Source organism: Pogona vitticeps, chromosome 6 (genome assembly GCF_051106095.1).
Source record: "Pogona vitticeps strain Pit_001003342236 chromosome 6, PviZW2.1, whole genome shotgun sequence".
Classification (NCBI taxonomy): Eukaryota; Metazoa; Chordata; class Lepidosauria; order Squamata; family Agamidae; genus Pogona; species Pogona vitticeps.
In genome coordinates this window covers 48078151-48100879 of record NC_135788.1, presented here as the reverse complement: position 1 = coordinate 48100879, position 22729 = coordinate 48078151, and the positions used below count along the sequence as shown (strand labels likewise).

At 42.3% G+C, this 22729-nt stretch overlaps 1 protein-coding gene and 1 long non-coding RNA gene across 9 annotated transcripts in view; one reads left to right on the top strand and one right to left on the bottom strand.

Annotated features, from left to right (window-relative positions):
• Window positions 1–22729, bottom strand: part of ANO10 (anoctamin 10) — a 168160-nt gene that overhangs the window by 41273 nt on the left and 104158 nt on the right. For 4 of the 8 annotated variants that reach the window (XM_078377331.1, XM_078377334.1, XM_078377330.1 and 1 more), the window contains one exon: window positions 12143–12234. The exons of the other annotated variants lie outside the window; for them this stretch is intronic. In XM_078377331.1, coding sequence (XP_078233457.1) covers window positions 12187–12234 — 48 coding nt within the window. In that variant the 3' untranslated portion in view covers window positions 12143–12186. The remainder of the gene's footprint in view (window positions 1–12142; window positions 12235–22729) is intronic. 8 annotated transcript variants of the gene reach the window in all.
• The window catches only part of LOC140708182 (uncharacterized), a 64649-nt gene that overhangs the window by 6328 nt on the left and 35592 nt on the right, over window positions 1–22729 (top strand). The window lies entirely within an intron of this gene.

Below are 22729 nucleotides of genomic sequence, written 5' to 3'. Positions count from 1 at the left end.
CAACTCTCAAAATCCAATCTAATCTCCTCCTCCTCCTCCTGCAGAAAATCTTATATCTCATGACTCCACCTCTCTGGCACTCTCATTGGTCTATGCAGATAGCATATGAATATTCATGACCTGGGCGGATGCCACACTCCTCTCCCCTTAATAAGTTTGTGACAGGAGGGGAAACTTATTCTCATAAACATATGAAAAATGTATGGAAAGATGCAAATATTAACCTCTTAAATTACTTTCGTTACTAAGGATACATTACTTACATTAATAAGAATTACATTACATTACTCTTACCATCACTAAGGATACTTACTGTTATTTTTACCATCACTATACATACCTCTTAGTCTATTAATATCCAAGCAAACCTTGCACTTTAAGCTTTTCACGTAACTATCACACAAACAGATCAGTTAATACTGAAATCAGATAAAAACAAAGTATTTACTCTAGTCATTTGGCCTTCGAGACAAAGGAACCAGCAACCACATTTTGGGTCCCTTTTACGCGGCGGATTTCAAAGTCTTGTAGAAGCAGTGCCCATCTCATCAATTTGCTGCTGTTGGCTTGAATAGTCCTTAGCCATAGAAGAAGGGAGTGGTTGGTGCATGGGACAAATCTTTTCCCCCAAATGTATGGCTTCAGCTTTTGCACCATCCTTATGATAGCTAGACACTCTTTTTCTATTGTGGACAAGTAATGTACATCTTCACCCGACTGAAGATGTACATCACCGGGTGCAGATTTCCACTGATGTCGGCTTGGCTCAACATGGCTCCCAGCCCGACATTCGACGCATCCATGTAGATGATGAACTCACAGTCGAAGTCTGGTGCAATAAGGACAGGTCCTGAAGTCAGCACCCTCTTCAGACAATCGAAAGCCACCTGGCATTCTGACATCCACCGGATGTGTTCAGCTTGCTTCTTTCGAGTTAAGTTAGATAATGGGACAGTCATCTCACTGAATTTTGGCACAAAGCGACGATAGTAGCCAGCTAACCCTATAAAAATGCTCTGATTCTCTTTTTGCATGTTGGAGTGGGCCAATTATTAATGGCTTCTATCTTAGTCAAGGGGTTTGATCACACCTAACCCCAACTAAACAGCCTAAATATTTCAATTCCGAACTTCCGAATTGGCGTTTGGTTGCTTTCACCATTAAGCCAGCCTCATGCAACCTCTGTAGCATGACCTCTAGGTGGACTTTGTGCTCCTCCCAGGTCTGGTTAAAATTCCAATATCATCCGTGTAGGCTATAGTAAATTCTGTTAGACTATGCAAGGTTTTGTCTACCAGTTTTTGGAAGGTTTCTGGAGCATTTTTCAGCCCAAAACTCATGATATGGAATTCAAATAAATCTAAGGGGTGACAGAAGGCTGTTTTTTCTTGGTCCTTAGAGTCCAGGAGCACCTGCCAGAATTGTCAGATTGAGATGGGAAATGAAATGACACTTCCCTATGACCTCTATAAGATCATCTAGACAAGGCATCGGGTATGCATCTGCCCTAGTAACGTGGTTCAACTTTTTTATAATCTATGCAGAACCAGATGCTTCCGTCTGGTTTGTCTACTAAAGCTACAGGGGCAGCCCAGGGACTTATAGATGGAACAAGGATATCAGCTTTTAGCATTTCATGTATTTCCAAGTGAACTTTGTTAACATAAGGACCTTTTTATTCTGTAAGGGGTGACTGCCATGGGTTGGGCATTCCCAGTGTCTATTTTGTACACCACACCCTTGGCCGCACCAAGTTTCTGTGAAAAGACATTCTTATACTTTTGTAAAAGCATCCCCATCTCTTCTTTTTGACTTAGGGATAGGGCAGGGCTAAGGATCACATCCTTAGGATTATATTGGGGTTCTCCCCTGCCTTCCCAGCACCGCAATTCTGGCTTTTCTTCAGGGCTTTCCCTAATGGCATATAAAACCCTATTTTCTTTTTTATAATACGGTTTACTGTAATCACGTTTTCCTTTACTATTCTCCTGCCCTTCTCGCCTTCCTTTTGGAGGACATAAATAACTTCACTCATCTTTGACATCACTTTGTATGGTCCTGCCCATGCTAACTGCAATTTATTCCCCTTTGGGTCTCAGCATCAGTACTTCGTCCTCGGGACAGAATGTTCTTTCCCAGGCCTTTTTCTAATTCCAGCTTTTTTGCTTTTCTTGAGCACCCTTTAAGTTTTGTTCTGCTATCTCTAAGGACCTTTGCAAAATGTTCATTAGATTATCAATGTACTCTATAATGGATTCAGGGTCACCTCTTTATAATCTTCTCAGTTCAGACGAAGTAAATCTAGGCGCCCTTTTACACTGCACCCAAATAAAAGTTGAAAAGGACTAAACCCGGTACTTTCTTGGAGTATGTCCCTATAAGTGTATAATAACAAATGCAATTATCCCAATCACTTGGGTTCTCTACTACATAAGCACATATCATTCTCATTAAGGTCCCATTAAATTTCTCCACGAAATCATTGGTTTGGGGATGATGAGGAGAAGAAGTGACATGAGAAATTCCACAGATTTGCCACTATTGCTTCATTACAGTGATGCCTTGCATTGCGACATTAATTCATTCCAGCGAAATCACTGTAGAACGAAAACGTTCTAATGCGATTTAAAAAGCCCATAGAAATGCATTAAAGCCAGATTAATGCATTCCTAGGGGCTTGAAACTCACCGTCCAGCGAAGATCCTCCATAGCGCGGCCATTTTCGCTGCCTGTGCAGCGAGGAATCCGTGCAAAAACACGGGGTGGCCATTTTGTTTACCCGGCGGCCATTTTGAAACCACCGATCAGCTGTTAAAAAATCATCACTTTGCAATGATCAGTTCCAGAAGCAGGGAACTGATCATCGCAAAGCAAAATTCCCTCATAGGGAACATTGTTTTGCGATCGCTTTTGCAATTGCAAAAACATCAACGTCAAGCGATTTTATTGTCAAATGGAGCGCCCGTCTTGCGGGGCACCACTGTATTTTGGAAGTAAAAGATGTTCCCAATTCGGTTACTATTTCTGAAGCAAAACCCATTTGGCACATGTAGTTAACTTAGGGATCTGCAACAGTTTCATTTTCTAAAATTCTTAATTTGAACAATCTTTCTCCAACTTGTAGGACTTCCAATTGGTGTAGCATAAAATTCCAATTCAGATTATAAAAAGCTTTCTCTGCATACAAGAATATCATAGCCATTTGCTTTTCCAGGTGAGCTTCATAGTATTCCAAAGTATTTAATATTATCCTTATATTATTTTTCAACTGCCTTTTTGGTAGGAAGCCCGACTGGTCTTGATGTCTTGTCTTTATTAGGATTATTTTCAATCTAGTTGCCAACATGGTTGCATATATTTTGTAATCCATATTTAGTAATGAGACCAGTCTGTAGTTTTTGATTTCTTTACCTTCCGTGTTTTCCTTATGTATGAGACAAATTATCACTTCAGACCACGTTGGTGGCAAAACTTAGAATCAATGGAGTGTTGACGAAAGAAATAAAAATACAGAAAGGTACAAGACAGGGGAGCCCACTCTCTCCATTACTATTTATTCTTACTCTAGAAATATTAACTGAGCAAATTAGAGATAAAAAGTAAATAAAAGGACTGAAAATAAGAGGTCATACTATCAAGCTCCAAGGTTTTGCTGATGATCTACAGTCAACTCTCGACTTATGAACGGCCCTAGTTATGAACATTTCGATTTACCAACTGCTCTCATAGGAAAATATGGAGTCGACTTGCGAACTTAGATTTGAGTTACAAACCGAAAAAAACCGCGCGGGAGGCGGGGAAAGCGCAAAATTTGAACTTTGAGTTAGCCATTGGTCAGTGAAGAGGGTGCCTATCTGCTTCCTCACTCTTCCCAGCACTTTGTGAGTGGATTTGGAGAGTCCTCAGAGATATCACCTTGCCGACAAAGGTCCGCATAGCTATGTTTTTTCCAGTAGCGATGTATGCAAGTGAGAGATGGACCATAAAGAAGGCTGACCGCCAAAAAATTGACGCTTTTGAATTGTGGTGCTGGAGGAGAGTCTTGAGAGTCCCCTGGACTGCAAGGAGGACAAACTTATCCATTTTGAAGGAAATCAACCCTAAGTGCACACTGGAAGGACAGATCCTGAAGCTGAGACTCCAATACTTTGGCAGACCCTGATGTTGAGAAAGTTCTGGGTGAGTACACTGTATGTTTTTACTTTACTTGTACTGTACAGGGTCTTTTGCAGCTTGGTGGGGGGGTAGGGCTAGGTGGGGGGGTCTTGCATTGTTTTAAAAGGTCTGTGCCTGTGCTTAAAATGTGGATCCAGAGTCTTTTTGTGCTGGGGAATGATTGCTGGTTTCTGTGCCATGCTGTGGAGGGGGTTATGTTTCTGTTTTCTGATGGTTCTTGAAAGGTGCTTTGCTTAAAAGGTGTTCCCTCCCTCCTTTGCTGCCCCCTTTTCCACAAAAGATGCCTGTCTTGTCTTGATTGAAAAGGTGCTTTTCAAGGTGTTGTTGTCTGAAAGGTGCTTGGTTTAAAAGGTGTTCCCTCCCTCCTTTGCTGTCCCCTTTCCCCCCAAAAGGTGCTTGTCTTGGCTTGTCTTGATTGAAAAGGTGCTTTTCAAGGTGTTCTGTTGAAAAGGTGCCTGTTCCCTCCTTCCCTCCCTCTTTTCTTTGCTTTTTTAAAAAAATCTAAGTCATCTTAGGTTAAAAGAAAAAAAATTCTGCCCCTAGTGGTAGGAACGGATTAACCGGCTTTGCATTAGTTCCTATGGGAACTAATGATTCGAGTTACAAATCGCCCCTCGACCTAAGAACCAAAAATAGCTGGAATGGGTTAATTGGTTTTCAATGCATTCCTATGGGAAATACTGATTCGAGTTACAAACTTTTCGACTTACAAACTTCCTTCTGGAACGGATTAAGTTTGTAAGTCGAGGGTTGACTGTAGTTATTATATTGAAGGATCCAATGCACTCAATTGAAGACATGATGGAGATGCTGGTGAAATTTGTTGATATGGCAGGAATGAAAATAAACAAAAAAGAAACCCAAAATACTTGTTAAAAATATGAGAGATCAAGAATGACATACATTAATAGAAAGGACTAACTTTCAAGAAGAGAAAAGAGTTAGATACTTAGGGATCCAAATCACAAAGAAAATGAGTACCTTATTTAAGGACAATTATATGAAGTTGATTAAAGAGATACAGATTAGCTATGATGGGAATAATAGCAACCATCAAAATGAATGTTCTACCCAAAATTCTATTTTTTCCAGACAATTCCCATAATATTAAAACAGTCATTTTTTCAAGATAATGATGAGATTTGTGTGGCACGGTAAAAAACCAAGAATTAATATTAAAGCGATGCAAGATGCCAAACAAAGAGCAGGTTTAGATCTTCCAGACTGGGTATTGTCCTGTGTATTAGTCTGGATAAAGGAATGGATAACTTTAGATAATGATAGAGTACTCAAGCTGGAAGGACATGATTCACAGTTAGGTCGGCATGCTTTTCTATGGTACAAAAAAAAGAGCAGAAAAGTTTCAACTCGCATATGATAAGAGCAGCCCTACTAGGGACTTGGAAAAAGAGCAGGGCGGGTGAGTGGGGCTCATCAGCCATGGAAGGCAGCCCATCTAGGAGAAGGAAAACTCTGATTTCAAACCTCCTCTGCCTTGTGGGTATATCCACTGATGGAAAAGGCTTCAGGAGATAACCTCGAGGCAAAATCCAGAGCCGGAGTCCCAGAGGCAGTTCATGTTGTTCTGCCAACTCCTACGACGTCGCTGGTGCGAGCAAACACAGTTCTCTGGAGAACGCGTGAAAGCCTGGACAGAGAGTAATCAGGAGTTTGCACACGCTAAAATATGCTGAGGGAATCCTGGAGCTCAGCTAGCCGTGCTACAACCCTCCTTCTTACAAGTCTGCCCACATAAGAACACCCTTGTACTCTCAGATATTACTGTAAGTAAAACATGTGGGCTTTGTAGTCCTTAGACTTAACTAGCCCCACAGGCAGGACTCCTTAAGTATGCTAGGCCGAAGCAGCACTCTCAGATGACCCTAAGACAAGTGTACTGTTCAGGATACCAAAAAAGAAACCCAAAATACTTGTTAAAAATATGAGAGATCAAGATTGACATACATTAATAGAAAGGACTAACTTTCAAGAAGAGAAAAGAGTTAGATACTTAGGGATCCAAATCACAAAGAAAATGAGTACCTTATTTAAGGACAATTATATGAAGTTGATTAAAGAGATACAGATTAGCTATGATGGGAATAATAGCAACCATCAAAATGAATGTTCTACCCAAAATTCTATTTTTTCCAGACAATTCCCATAATATTAAAACAGTCATTTTTTCAAGATAATGATGAGATTTGTGTGGCACGGTAAAAAACCAAGAATTAATATTAAAGCGATGCAAGATGCCAAACAAAGAGCAGGTTTAGATCTTCCAGACTGGGTATTGTCCTGTGTATTAGTCTGGATAAAGGAATGGATAACTTTAGATAATGATAGAGTACTCAAGCTGGAAGGACATGATTCACAGTTAGGTCGGCATGCTTTTCTATGGTACAAAAAAAAGAGCAGAAAAGTTTCAACTCGCATATGATAAGAGCAGCCCTACTAGGGACTTGGAAAAAGAGCAGGGCGGGTGAGTGGGGCTCATCAGCCATGGAAGGCAGCCCATCTAGGAGAAGGAAAACTCTGATTTCAAACCTCCTCTGCCTTGTGGGTATATCCACTGATGGAAAAGGCTTCAGGAGATAACCTCGAGGCAAAATCCAGAGCCGGAGTCCCAGAGGCAGTTCATGTTGTTCTGCCAACTCCTACGACGTCGCTGGTGCGAGCAAACACAGTTCTCTGGAGAACGCGTGAAAGCCTGGACAGAGAGTAATCAGGAGTTTGCACACGCTAAAATATGCTGAGGGAATCCTGGAGCTCAGCTAGCCGTGCTACAACCCTCCTTCTTACAAGTCTGCCCACATAAGAACACCCTTGTACTCTCAGATATTACTGTAAGTAAAACATGTGGGCTTTGTAGTCCTTAGACTTAACTAGCCCCACAGGCAGGACTCCTTAAGTATGCTAGGCCGAAGCAGCACTCTCAGATGACCCTAAGACAAGTGTACTGTTCAGGATACCAATTGATTTTTATAATCATTATTTTATTAAAAAATAAGCATGTTACTAGGTATCAAAACCAAACTAAGCCAAGGCAAGTAAATAAGCATTGTGTTAGTTATTTACAACTCTGTAGTGAGGCAAAGAAAACATGAAAAATAGAAAAGTGTTCAAAAACCTTACAAAAATACAAAAAGCCATTAAAAGAATAACAAGAGTTCCAGTCCAGTAATTCATCAGGAAAAACAAAAATAATCCAAACATGTTATAAAAAGGCTATAGTCCTCAGTGATTCTGTAGAATAAAAATCCTGTACCAAAAAGAAAAATCCAGTAAATGTCCCATTGTCCTTAGGAAATTACAAGAGCATAGTCCATATGAAGTATTCCAAAAATAAGAGCCCATAGAGAAATAATTCATAGTCCTTAGGAAAAAGCCCATAGGTCCAAGGGTAATCCAGTATAGTATAAGGATCAGTCCATGTAAAGGTTGGTCATGATAGACTTCAGGGTTGGTCATGAAAGACATTAGAATGAGTCACGAATGACTGAAGAGTCGGTCTTGAAAGACCATGTCCATAGGCAAAAAGTTCCTTTTTCAAGAGTAACTGGCAAGGGCTTATCGCACCTTCCCACGATATCATCCAATCAGAGTTTGTTACTAGGCAAACAGTCCTGTTGCACCACATGACTTCATTCCCATACACACCAGATGTTATTTGGGTACTGTGGTTTAGCAAAGAGTCACAACAATTTCCATCTATCTAATCAGTCCGAGTTCTTTCTCAGGTTCTCAGAATAACATTCTCTCTGCTCGCCTGTCAGCATAGCCTAGATACTTTATACAAAGAAATAAGATGGAACCTCTCTTGCTCATTTCTTAATTACAAACCCCATATTCCTTACAAGATTTTAATTCAAAAACCCATCTCATCACAGCTGGAACCAGTTGTATTAATATTATTCTACCCAGAATAATATTATTCTACTCCATATTATTCTACCCAGGCTTTGTGCTCTGGAGAGGACACTCCAGCTTTGCATACAGTGTCGAAATAACACAGGAACTAGCAGTTACTGATTATAAGTCTTTGCTCGATTGGCGTAGAGAATGACACCAGGGGCTACTTCTGATGGTGGGAGAGGTCACTGCACCTCACTAGGTACGGTGAAAGCCAACAAGCAGATCGATAACCCTGTACCATGCAACAATCAGAAGAAAACTTTCTGCCATAAAGTTGGGCACCTGGAATTTTCAGACAATGACCCCTGGCTTTTCTGACAACCTGCAGGAAACAGACGACGTGCGCAAGACAGCTGTCATCGACATCGAACTGAGTAGACTGCGGATGGACATTATTGCCCTGCAAGAGATGAGATTGCCAGACATGGGATCTGTCAAAGAAAAAAACTTCTCATTCTTCTGGCAGGGAAAACCATTGAATGAGACCAGGGAATATGATGTTGGCTTTGCGGTCAGAAATACTCTGCTGAGATCCATTGTTCCACCTACTGTGGGGAGTGAAAGTATCCTGTCTCTGCAGCTCCACTCATCAGCGGGACTGGTCACCCTCATCAGTGAATATACACCAACACTGTTGTCCACAACAAAAGTCAAAGACAAATTCTATAACAATTTGGCAGCTACTATCAAGTTCTTCTGCCCCTTCGAAATCCAGCTTGTACTTTTGGGAGTTCTCAGTCCACATACTGCTGAAGCCTACCTTGGAGGATTTTGAGCATAACCTTGCTAACGTGCGAAATGAGTGCAATTGTACGGTAGTTGGAGCATTCTTTGGCTGCCCTTCTTTGGGATTGGGATGAAGGCTGATCTTTTCCAATTCTCTGGCCACTGTTGAGTTTTCCAAACTTGCTGGTATATTGAATGTAGGACCTTAACAGTGTCATCTTTTAAATTCAATAGTTCAACTGAAATGCCATCACCCCCACTGGACTTATTGATTGCTACACTTTCTAAGGCCCACTTGACTTCACTCTCCAGGATGTCTGGCTCAAGGTCAGCAACCACACTATCTGTGTTGTTTGGGATATCGAAATCTTTCTTGTATAATTCCTCTGTGTATTCCTGCCACCTCTTCTTGATGTCTTCTGCTTCTGTGAGGTCCCTGCCATTTTTATCCTTTATTATGTCCATCTTTGCACAAAATGTTCCTTTAATATCTCCAATTTTCTTGAACATATCTCTGGTTTTTCCCTTTCTATTATTTTCCTCCTTCATGGATTGCTGCCTTGTCGTGGCAAAGGGGCTTGAGTAATTCAGAGAAGCTATGGGCTATGCCATGCAGGGACACCCAAGATGGGCAGGAGAGTTCTGACTAAACGGGATCCATCTGGAGCAGGAACTGGCAAGCCACTCCAATATCTTTGCCAAGAAAACCCCATGAACAGAAACTAAAGGCTAAAAGATATGACGCTGGAAGATGTGCCCCTCAGGTTGGAAGGCGTCCCACATGCTACTGAGGAAGAGCGGAGGACAAGGACAAGTAGCTCCACTGCTAATGAAGTGGTTGGGCCAAAGCCGAAAGGACGCTCAGTTGCGGACGCACCTGGAAGTGAAAGGAAAGTCCAATGCTGCAAAGAAAAATACCGCATAGGAACCTGGAATGTAAGATCTATGAAGCGTGGTAAGTTGGTTGTGGTCAAACAGGAGATGGCAAGAATAAACTTTGACATCCTGGGTGTCAGTGAACTAAAACGGATGGGAATGCGCAAATTCAATTCAGACAATTATTATACCTACTATTGTGGGCAAGAATCGTGTAGAAGAAATGGAGTAGCCCTCATAGTCAACAAAAGAGTGGGAAAAGCTGTACTGGGATACAATCTCAAAAATGATAGAATGATTTCAATACGAATCCAAGGCAGACCTTTTAACATCACAGCAATCCAAGTCTATGCACCAACCAACAATGCTGAAGATGCTGAAATTGACCAATTCTGTGAAGACTTACAACACCTTCTAGAACTGACACCAAAGAAAGATGTTCTTCTCATTATAGGATTGGAATGCTAAAGTAGGGAATCAAGAAATAAAAGGAACAACAGGTAAGTTTGGTCTTGGAGTTCAAAATGAAGCAGGGCTAAGGCTAATAGAGTTTTGTCAAGAGAACAATCTGGTCATTACAAACACTCTTTTCCAACAACACAAGAGGCGACTTGTGAGAAGCCCAACCAGGAGGCTTATGTAGGAGTGCCGTCGCTCCCGTCGCGAGGTCAGGATACCCAGACTTCCCCTCCTCCTTCCCCACCTAGGCGAGAAGACAAGCAGGTGGATACCGAGGAATTAACGGCAACATCAGAAGGGAAGGGGCGAATGGACAAAGGGGTAGATACTAGTGACCTGGGACAGGCTCTGGAAGAGTTAACAGTAACACAGAAACCCGGGAAAGAAGTGGCGGGAAGAAAGAGGGAGGAGGTTGAGGCAGCAGCTGGGGATATAAAAGAGAAGTGGGAAGAGATCCCAGGGGGTTGGGAGTGGATATGGGTAGAGGACCCATGGACCTGGAAGTGGGAACAGATGAAAGTCCAGCACGAGGAGGCTGAGTGCCGGCAGCGGCAAGGACAACGGCCCAGACCTTCGTATTGGGGTGAGACCGAGGCAAAGGAGTGGCGGAGGAGGTTAAGGGAAGAATGTGAAGCCGTGGCGAGGGAGCTTGAGAACAAACGAGCATGGCATCTCACCGATTTGCGGAAGATGGGGGTTTACCCGAACCTTGGCGGGCCAGTCCGGGGGGAGATTCCCCCATCTGGGGTTGGAGCAGTGAGGAAGAAACCCTCCCATTACTAGAGTTTGAAACTGAAGAAGGTGAAAACCCAGATCCAGAGAAACCCTTATCTGGACCTTGGACATTTGACAACACCAACCCGTTTGTTGGTAATGTTTGGACTCCAGTTAAGTTACCTCCTCAAGAGAACATTGGGGTTGCACACTTAGAAGTGCCTGTTGATGTTCCTGTTATAATAAATGAAGTAAAGTTTGAACCATTAAATACTCCTGGTCTGTTATTCCCTGCGACCGCCCCAACACAAAACGAACCCTCACACGACTCTATACATGGACATCGCCAGATGGACAATACCGAAATCAGAGTGATATATTCTTTGCAGCCAAAGATGGAGAAGCTCTACACAGTCAGCAAAAACAAGACCTGTTACTGATTGTGGCTCTGATCATCAGATTCTTATAGCAAAACTCCAGCTAAAAGAAAGTAGGAAAACCCACTGGGCTAGTCAAGTATAATCGAAACCAAATCCCTTATGACTATACAGTGGAAGTGAAGAACAGATTTAAAGAACTCAATTTGTCGATTAAGAGTGCCTGAAGAACTATGGATGCAGGCCCATAACAATGTATAGGAGGCAGCAACAAAAACCTTTTCAAAGAAAAGGAAATGCAAGAAAGCAACGTGGCTGTCCAACGGGTCCTTACAAATAGTAGAGAAGAGAAGGGGAAAAATGCAAGAGAGATAGGGAAAGTTACAGAAAATGGAATGCTGACTTCCAAAGAATTCAATGAGAGACAAGTTTTTCATCCGGCGAGGCATTCGTCTTGCGAGGTACCACTGTACTGCTTCTCTTCAAAGGTAACTATTTAGACCATGAGATCTTTTTCAGAGAGACTTCTTCAGAAACATCCACTCTTGATCAGGTGGTTACTGGTGAAAGAGCCTTTTCAACTGTGTTACCCTGGTTACTCAATCTTATACTGGTATACGTAGTCTAGAGGGGCGTGGTAAAAATCAAAATAAATAAATAAATATTTAAAAGACATCTGGATGACTTCTCTTTTAAATCTGTTTTAGCCTGCCATATATGTTTTATTCTACTTATTCTCTGCTTCAGTGTTACAATAATTATAGCCATTAATTTTAGACCTGCTTGATTATATCCACCAAATCCCTCTCTGACATTTTTGTTACAAGACAGCCTATATATCTTATAAGCAATTAAATAAACACAGAAATAAAATAAGTAACGTTCTGCCATAGTCTTACTAGGATCAAGATGTGTTGGCACGAAAGATTGCATCAGGATACATTCACAGTGCTTTATTTTGCTTCAGTGAGATGAAAGAGGCCTGAACAACCTAAGAAAAAATGCCACAAACATTGCCCCATTTCAGTTCTGCCACCTGCAAATAACCACTTACATAACATTCACACATGTTTAATTAAAAGTTTTGTGTATATGATGCTAATTCTCAATTATCCCTCATCACAGACCTAAATTTATTATCATGCCACATGCCCTTGGTACTATCACACATTTTCTATTATTACTCACAGGTAACACAATGTTTAAAAATGTTATCTAGGTTACCAAATGTACATTTTTATCTTTCATTCTTTTATCTTTCACATATTCTTCACTTGGGAAATACAGTCTTATACTGTATCTATGAATCACTTGAGCTCAGTCCTGTTGATCCTGACCCGGCAATGGCTTAACAGGCTTCTCAAATTCAAAAGATTGGTTGTTTAGGGTTTTCTTGGGGCAGGGGCTATGAATCTGTGACTTGGTACTTACCAAACATGCTCTTGACAAATAATCACCTCTACTGTTAGACTGATTTTCAAAGGTGAGCTCCCAAATCTTGCAAAGAAAAGCATCAACTAGTGCTTTAGCTTAGCCCCTGCAGAATTCCTTTACATGCAGACAGATTTAAGAATGTATGTCTCATCATTCATTGTCTCACAGCTGACTACATAAGCTTCCTCTTTTTCAGCAAGATTATATTAGTGATGATGTGATGAACTGCTGGATAGCTCAGTGGTTTAGGTATCCGGCTGCAGAGCCAGAGGTTGGGAGTTTGATTCCCCACTGTGCTACCTTGATAGGGGCTAGAGTGAATGATTTATAGGGTCCTTTCCAGCTCTGAAGCAATAAGATGAGGATGATGACATAAGCCAATATGAAAGCTTTTATCTATGATAGCTGTCATACAGGCAACTGTATAATGATACAGTCAATGATTGACAAACATGCAGAAGGTTCCAAACCAGTAAAAAGGTGGCCTGAGTTTTGAAGTTACATCATCATTTGGTCAGGTTGGCCAGCTGCAGTCTGAAAAACAGTTCTCAAAACTCTTGTTCTGAACATACATCTATTCCAAGCTATCCTTCTACAGGACTGGTTTGAATAGTCTTTCACAGAAGCATTTTCTCTTTGGTTTGATCCTAAGTCACATGACTTAGGAGAAGCCTATAAGCAGAGGGGAATGACTTGCAGGATACCCATTCTACAATTATTGTAAGCAAAACCACCAAGCTGCTCTCCCTCCGTTTTCCCTTTAAACACATAGGGGCAGGGATAGGAGCATTAGTGCCACCAATATTTGGTTTCACAGAATTCCATTCCAGCACGGCATCATTGACTGATGAATGTATAGCACAGCCTCAGTGTCACTCACGTCACATCCCTGTGTATGAATAATAACACACAATGAAATTTCAGTAGTTCAACATAAGGCAGTGTTCCCTCAACAGGAACATTTTCTTGCTTCATAATACACCAGTTTCACCTAATGTGCTACAGAAGAGCTGATGCATCTTAATCAACAGACTGAGAACCTTCTGGTCGACCTTGGGCATTATGATGCCTCCTCTGCAGTTATTCATTTGCTAAGAATACATATTAATAGCTCTGCTCAAAAAGTTGTTGTGCAAATTTACAAAATACTTAATCATCATCATCATCATGTGCCATCAAGTCAAGTTTGACTAATGGCAACCCTTTTCAGGGCTTTCTAGGTAAAGATTACTCAGAAGTGGTTTACCATTCCCTTCTTCTGGGAGCATTTTGGAACTGTGCAGCTTGTCCAAGGCTATGCAGGCTGGCTCTACTGACAGGAGTCACAGTGGGGAATCAAACTCCCAAAGTCTGGCACAACCTAATTCACTAAGCTATCCAGCCAGCTATGAAAATACTCGGTACACTAAAATGCTGACTGATTGAACCAGTAGTTCTGCACAGTACATAGTGATAGCACAGCACTCTAATTAAAAAAACATTGTTATTGATATCTATTTGAAAACCAATGCTATAACTTAGGGAGAGCAACCAGGACTTTGCTCCATGACACCTACTTTAGAAATTAGTTGACTAGAGGATGTCAGGAAAAGGGGTCTTAAGAGAATAACTAAGCTCTTCACTACAATCTATTCTCTCCTCTGCATTTGATTATCTTCCTCTCTACCCTTTCTGAATATCTTTATAAATATGTAAGTTGAATAAAAGCAAGTCCAAAATATGTCCAACTCAGTAAAATAATCATAATCTTCTGCTTCACTTTTTTGCAGTTTCGTAGGTTTGACTAAGGTTAATCACCTTTAGAACTCTGCTTAGTCTGATATCACAGAATTGAGGGTACTATTTAGGGATGCAGTTCTTTTTAAACTTCATTCAGCTCACAAACACAAATTTACAGACCTCTACATTTCACCCCACCAGAAAAGGGCTTTCAGATTATTTACCTTTAATACTGCCATGTTTCCAGCCCTTTCCAGCTCTTTTAATTTTTTTTTTTAAGGAAGCTGACACGATGCTTCCTGAGAGTTTTTCTGGAGGCACCCTTTATATGGCTAATGGGCAGTGAGATTACAACTCACAGGATCCTCCACCTCAGGAGTTTGTCGACCTTTTTGCAGGCTGAATTTTTCCGTGCTGGGAGCCAGGTTTTGTTGAGTTTTAGACTTTCTTCTTTTTTGTTGCTGTGCTGATGTTTGTAGATTTCAATGGCTTCCCTGTGTAGTCTAAGATAATGATTACTGGTGTTGCCCAGTAGTTCTGTGTTTAGAAATAGGATTTCATGTCCAGCTTGTTTTCAGGACGTGTTCAGCTAAAGCCTGGCTCCCAGCACTGAAAAATGCAGCCTGCAAAAAGGTCAACAAACTCTACCCAGCCACAAAGACCAGCGATCACTGCAAACAAAAGACTAGCTAACGACACCCATCAATAACAGTGACAAATCATCTGGAATTGCTTTAGGGGAGATGTTTTGATGCTGCTGTTGTTCACCTCAGAACCGAGTATTTGCATTTGATCTCAATATTTTTGTATACCTCTGTATAGTTATATATTTTGATGTTTTATTTGTAGCTGGTCTTTGACTGTAATAAAGTTTTATCTATTTATCTATCTCCTTCTTATCACAACAATACACCCATAACAAAAAACACCCTGGTCACCATAATCACCAGTCTCCTGAAAAAAGACAAAAAGCTGATCCCACAACTACAAATACTCAACTATCCCACACACTACACCAAAACACAGACAGAGTTCTAACTCCTGTCCTCTGAAGATGCTGGCCACAGAGACTGGCAAAATGTTAGGAAGAAAAACCTCCAGAACACGGCCAAACCGCCCTAAAAACCTACAACAACTGTATGCATGGCCACATGGTACAGTGGTGCCTCGCTTAACGATTGCCTTGTTAAACAACGAAACTGCTTGACGATGAAGTTTTTGAGATCGCTTTTGTGATCACAAAACAATGTTCCTATGGGGAAAATTCGCTTAACGATGATCGGTTCCCTGCTCCGGGAACCGATTTTTCACTAAACAATGATTCTGAAACAGCTGATCGGCGGTTCTAAAATGGCCACCCACTGTGCAAAATGGCTCCCCGCTGTGTTTTCAGGACGGATTCCCCACTTTAGAGGCACCAAAAATGGCCGCCCCTATGGAGGATCTTCACTGGACAGTGAGTTTTCAGCCCATTGGAACACATTGAACCAGTTTCAATACATGTCAATGGGCTTTTTAGTTTCGCTTGACGAGGATTTCGCTTAACAGTGATTTCAATGGAACGAATTATTCTCGTCAAGCGAGGCACCACTGTAGCTTATGAAAATTAAAACTAATTAGTCTTAAAGGTGCTATGAGACTTCTCTCATCACAAGGTTTCCAAGGTATGAAATATATAATGTTTTGCCATTGCCTTCTTCTGTAACGTATTAGCAAGAGCTTGAGTATCACTACCATGTTCTATAGGAAGCCAACACCATTTTTGTCTTCTACTGCTACTGCCGCCCAGAAACTTTCAACCCTTTCAGGTCCAGAACTATCAGTTCTTTTCCACTGATGCAACCATTAGTTCCTGAAGAGAATTGATGCATCTTAGTCTGGTGTTTTAGCTTTACCTATTCTGTCTTGTGAGACTCTGCTCTGAATGTAGTCTCTCAGCTTTCCTGGCACATTGAAATTCCCTTACCATAGTTAAACTGTGCATCCAATAAAGGGAGTGAGACTTAACTCTGCTTAATTCGGGACTGGATTGTGGCCTACACATTAGTTCTTGTTGCAACATATTTTTCTTCTTCAGTCATTTTCTGAATAATACTTTTCAAGTACGGGTATCATATTACCACAAGAAATACAAAAGCAGACATTCTTAGTCAACAAACAAGTTGAAACAAAAGCCAGGCATTTTTCTTAATAGGTATAACTGGTAAACAGTTTGCATAATGGATTCTAGCTTTGCTACAGAAGAGCTGATGCATCTTAATCAACAGACTGAGAACCTTCTGGTCGACCTAGTCATGATGTCCATGACCAGTCTCTTATAAGGAGACTCTGGTCATAACTCGAAATGGTCATGAGTCAAAGCACCATTTCCCATTGAAATGCAATTAATCTGTTCTGGCTGAAGAAAAAAAAAATCAACCCCCAAAAAACTCACTGCAAGACCCATTGGAAACGTGATTAATCCATTCCGGCCAAAGGGGGGGGAACAAAAGCAAGCAAAGCATGCAGGACCCATTGGAAATGCAAAAAAAAGCAAAGGAAAAAGCAAGGAAACCCCGCAAGACCCATCAGAAATGGGAAACAAATATACCAAAAAACACACACCTCAAGACCCATCACAGCATAGAAACATAGCCCCCCAGCCCATAACCACGCTACAAAATCCACCCAGAACAGTTTTTAAAAAGCAGAAAAGACAGGTTACTTACCTGCAACCATGGTTCTTCAAGTGGACCTCTGTGAATTCACACAATACGGTTTTGACAGTGCCTGCACTGGTTCTCTTGGAATCTTCTAGAGCTTTTGGATAAAAGTAAGTTTAGAGTTGCCCCTATCGCGCATGCTCCGCCCGCCTCAGCCTTCAATTCCATTTATCCACCACAAAGCCTGAGTTTAACCTAGACATAATTAGCCTAGGTATAATCAGCGACAGAGTGGGGAGGTTGGGCGGTATGCGTGAATTCACAGAGGTCCACTTGAAGAACCATGGTTACAGGTAAGTACCCTGTCTTTCTTCATCATGGCCTCTGTGAATGCACACAATAGGGTGACTAGCAAGCTCACTACTCACCGGAAGGAGGGCTGTCACTGTAGAATAGATGTCAGAACTGCTCTCCCAAAACTTCTCTCTCTCTTAGCCCGAAGGTCCACTCTGTAGTGTGTCACAAAGGTAGACAAGTTAGACCAATTGGCTGTTCTGCAGATGTCTGGCACATCGACACCACGCAGCAGGGCCGTAGATGTTGCAACAGCTCTGGTGGAGTGTGCTTTGAGACCTTCGGGAGGAGTTTTGCTTTGAAGTTCATAGGCAAGCGAGATAGTGGGGACCAGCCATTTGGAAAGAGTAGAAGAGGAAGCTGGAGAGCCTTTGTGTTGTCCATGAAAGCATAAGAACAATCTTTGAGCTGCACGACACATAATATGCCAAGGCTCTTTTCACATCCAACAAGTGGAGCATGCGTTCGATGTCCGATGTAGGATCCAGGAACAGGGTGGGCAGTATAAGGGGTTAATTCAGGTGGAAATCAGAGACAACTTTAGGCAAAAAGGACATGTCCGGGTATAGGGTGACCTTATCTTTGAAAAATTGGAGATAAGGGGCATCAGATCGTAGGGCGGCCAATTCATTTGCTCTCCTTGCAGATGTAATGGCAACTAAGAACAAAGTCTTGAATGACAGCAGACGTATGTCACAAGAGGCCATAGGTTTGAATGGGTGGCGTGTAAGCGCATGAAGGACAATTTGGAGAGACCACTGAGGTATCGAAGTTTTGGTAGGTGGTTGAATATTGGAGAGGCCTTTCAGAAATGATTTGAGGGTAGGATGGGAGAAAAATCGTGCAGAATCCGAATCATGAGGTTGGAAAGATACAATTGCGGAGATATTAACTTTAAGGGTAGATAGTGCCAAACCAGAGTCAAACAGGTAATGAAGGTACTGGAGTAAAGTAGAGAGTGAAACAGGACAAGTTTGTAAATGATTCAATTCGGCAAATTTGAGAAAGTTCCTCCACTTGTACTTATATAGGAGACTGGTTGAGGGTTTTCTTGCCTTTTCTAAGACTTATTTGATTAATGGGTTATCATCCAAGTCGTCAGATGAAGAGATTCGAGGTCTGGATGCAAGATCTGTCCTGAGTCCTGTTAATACATGAGGGGTGTTCAGTAGCCTCATCACGTCCTCATCACATCCACTGCTGAAAACCAAGGCTGACGAGGCCACCACGGTGCAATGAAAATTGCACTGGACTTTAGTTGTCGAGCCCTGACTAGTGTCCTCTGGATGAGTGGTATCGATGGGAAAAGGTAGAGGAGATCTTGTTCCCAAGGGATCATGAAGGCATCCCCTAGGGAGTGTATGCCTCTTCCCGCACGGGAGGTGTACTTCTTGCACTTCTTGTTGGTTTGGGAGGCAAGCATGTCTATAACAGGAGTGCCCCATCTGGTACATAGCAGATGGAAGATGTCTCTGTCCAACTCCAATTCATGAGTCTGTCCTGCAAGACGGCTCAATCTGTCCGCAAGTTGGTTGTCTGCAGTCAAAACATGAAGCGCAACTGGTGTATCGCAAGAAAGAGTAGTGACATGGAGTGTCTCTCTCCCTGTTTGTTGATGTAGTTAGTACATGGTCGTGGTGTTGTCTGTTATCACTTGTACACCGCAACCCTGTACTAGAGGAAGGAACGCCTTGAACGCTTTCATGACAGCAAGCATCTCCAGATGGTTGATATGTAGGTGCTTTTCCCGACTGGACCATAGTGCATGAATTTCGTGAGATCCACAGTGTGCTCCCCAACCTGTGGGGCTCGCATCTGTAGTTACTTGAACTGTCAATTGTAGTGGACGAAAAGGTCGACTGACCAGGAGATTTGATAAGAATGTCCACCATCAGAGTTGTTTCATCAACTCTACTGTGACTAGCAATCACTTTCGAGGAGCATCTTGGATGGGGATGAAAAGGGACAGAAACCACGCCTGGAGAGATTGCATTTTCAGGCGGGCGTATGTCAACGCTGATGTCGTAGACGCCATTAAGCCCAGCAGATGTTGTGCATGCCTTGCTGATACTGTGCCATGTGGCAGAAATTTGCGAACAGCCTTTTTGATTTTCTTCACACGGTCTGGGGGTAGAAATATCTGTGCCTTGAGAGAATTTAGCCTCCCTCCTATGTAGTTGACCACCTGTGATGGTAGAAGGTGGGATTTCTCGTGGTTGACCGATAGTCCAAGATCGTCCAGCGTGTGGACAACAAGCTTAGTATCTTGAAGAGCCCTTCGCCTGGATGGTGACACCACCAATCACTCATTGATATAAGGGAATATCTGTATGCCTTGGAGACGAAGGTAGGCTGCCACTGGGGCCATGCACTTCATGAATGTTCTTGGAGCCATTGAGAGCCCAAATGGAAGAGCGCAGAATTGAAATATAGTGTCCTGGAACATGAGCCTAAGGTATTTTCTGTGATTTGGGTGAATGGTCACATGAAAGTAAGCATCTTTGAGGTCTACCACTACAAACCAGTCTTTTTTTCTTAGGAGGTGTAAAATGGCTTCTAGTGTGACCATCTGGAAGCATTGAGGATAAAGGTACATGTTTAATTCTCTTAGATCTAGAATGGGCCTTAGGCCGCCGTCCTTTTTTTGGTACAGCGAAGTAGCGGGAGTAGAATCTGTTTGCTATGTCCCGCATGGGCACTTTTTGAATGGCATGTTTTTGCAGAAAGGTAAGAATCTTCTTCTAGAACAGGATCGAAGGATGTAAGCTTGACCTGTCCTAGAGGAGGTAATTCTGTAAATTCCATATGGTAGCCAAATTGAATAATGCTTAAGACCCAAGTGTCTTTTGTGATTTTTGTCCAGCTGTGAAGATATGGTGCCAGTCAAGTGATCTGGTCGTGACCTGGTAGTTGTGAGTCAAAGATACTGTTTAGGTTTCTTTGAAGGTGGTTTGTACGACTGAAGGTGTTGTGGGGCAGACTGTGGCCAAAATGTAGAAGCAGAAGATGAGGCTTGCGAGGACCTGGTCTGGTTCTGGTTTTTGAACGGGCAGCATGATTGGGAAGCCTGTTGTTGGTATTGTTATGGGTAGTGCTTACACCACTGATATTTGTTTTTGGGTTGCTGTAGTATGGTATATGACTTTGCTGTCTTTTTAATTTTATCTCGATTTTCAAGGTTGTCGCCCGTCTTCTCATTGAACAGCCCTTTGGCATCAAAAGGCAAGTCTTCAATACGAGTTTTAACATCTTCTATGATGCCTGAAGATCTAAGCCAGGCATGTCACCTCAGTGAAATAGCCGACATAAGTATTTTTGCAGCAGCGTCCGCTGAGTGGCAGGCAGCTAAACGTTGCTGCTTCGATACGGTCAGGGCTTCTGCATAGGTGTTCAAGAAGCCCTGTCTTGTGTCATCTGGGGTTGCCTGAAGTGCAGGGAGTATTCTTGACTAAAGTTGTCTTTGATAAGCCCCCATTGCCATTTGATAATTTGCTACCCGGAGCAAAAAAGTTGTAAAGGAGTAAATTTTTCTTCCCAATACATCCAGTTTATGACCCTCTCTATTAGTAGGCGTGACATGTGATTTTGTAGAAGATCTAGAGGAAATGGATTCAACAATTAAAGAATTTGGAACAGGATATTTTGTCAGGAAAATTGTATCTTCGCCATGTATACGGTATAGATTTTCTGTCCTGTGGGATACAGGAGCAGAGGTGGATGGCTGGTTCCAGCATTCTCTGGTGAGGTCCATCAGTGCTGAAATAAATCCCAAGTTGAGTGGAGGGTTTCTCTCCTGATTAATATCTCCAAAGATGAGATCTTCCGATGGAGGGGGAGGTTCAATGGTTTGCATTTTTAAAGTCTTTACCATCCTCCAGATCATCTGAACATATGAAGAAAAATCTTCCGAAGGAGAAGATGGGTGAGGGTCTCCAGCATCTGACTCCAGTGGATCTTCTCCTACAGGTGTTTCTCCAGATGTGTCAGAAGGGACTTCATGTCCTTGGCCGTTCAATGGATTTAAAGGGGGAAAACAAAAAATCACCAAAAACTAACGAAGACTCAGAACAAAGCCAAAATAAGTTTGCACATGTTTCACAAGGTGCACTACCGAATCCAAGCATTTAAAACAGGTTTCAAACATATTAAGACACTTAAAAATGAGCGAAAACGGAGATCGGAAAGCCATTCAAAAGCATTGCAGCCGGCTGCAATGCTTTTGAATGGCTTTCCGTTGGGGGAAACATTGTTTCACTTAGCGATGTTTCCTATGGCGATTTTCGCTTAAGGACGGTAATCCGTTCCCATTGGAACGGATTAACCGGTTTTCAATGCATTCCTATGGGAAATGATGTTTCACTTAACGATGTTTTCCCATAGCGAAGTTTTTTTTAACCAATTAACATCGTTAAGCGAGGCACCACTGTACTTTGACTTATGTTGACACCGAGCCGATTGGGGCAGAACGACTACCTCCTGTCAAGATTTTCGGTGTCGATCCAGCGAGATACGCTTGGTCTTAGCAGCCCTCTTACGAGGTGGAGAGGGATCTCTCGACAAAGAAGAAACCAGCGTCGAAGGTGCCGGAGACACCCGCCCAGTCGAAACAGGGCTTAGAGGGGCAATAGCTGGGCTAGTAACAGCATGGACTAGCTGGCTCGGGGTCGGAGACTGACCGCTCTGTTCGAGATCAGCAGGGGAAATGTGAGCCTGCCTAGGTGGAAGAGAGGCAGCAGCTTCCAACAAGGATTATCTACTCCTAGACGAGTCCTCGAGAATTGGAGAAGGCAACGATGTCGAGATTGGAGGTAGATGTTTCCTAAGGTCTTTTGACTTTTCTTTCTTGTCTTTGGATGATTTTGCTTGTTTTGCAAGATCTTTAGAAGACGAGGTAGATTTTGACATCGTAGTAAGCTTTTTCATTGAAGAGGACTTTTTAGTAGGCTTTTCAACGGTCTTAGATGTTGATACCGGGGTCGGAGAGGCGATGTGAATCTCCAAACGTGGGGTAGCCAACGCAGTGGAAGCGGTTTCCATGTCTAGATGTGGACAATGTCTTGTCCCAAACGAAAAGTTTTAACCATTGTTCACAAGCCTTGACGGCGGCCTTAGTGAAATTTTTACAAGGCTTGCAGGATTGGGGCTGATGAGATTCTCCCAAACAGAAAAGGCAGTAGTCATGGCTGTCAGAGAATGGTAATTTGCGGGAGCATGACTTGCACCTGATAAATGGTCCTGAGGGGGACATAAAGCAGGGAAGTAGGGGAGAAAAACTCACAGCGGGGATTAGTGCAAAATATAGGTGATTTCCGACTATAATAGGCTTCAGAAGAAGAT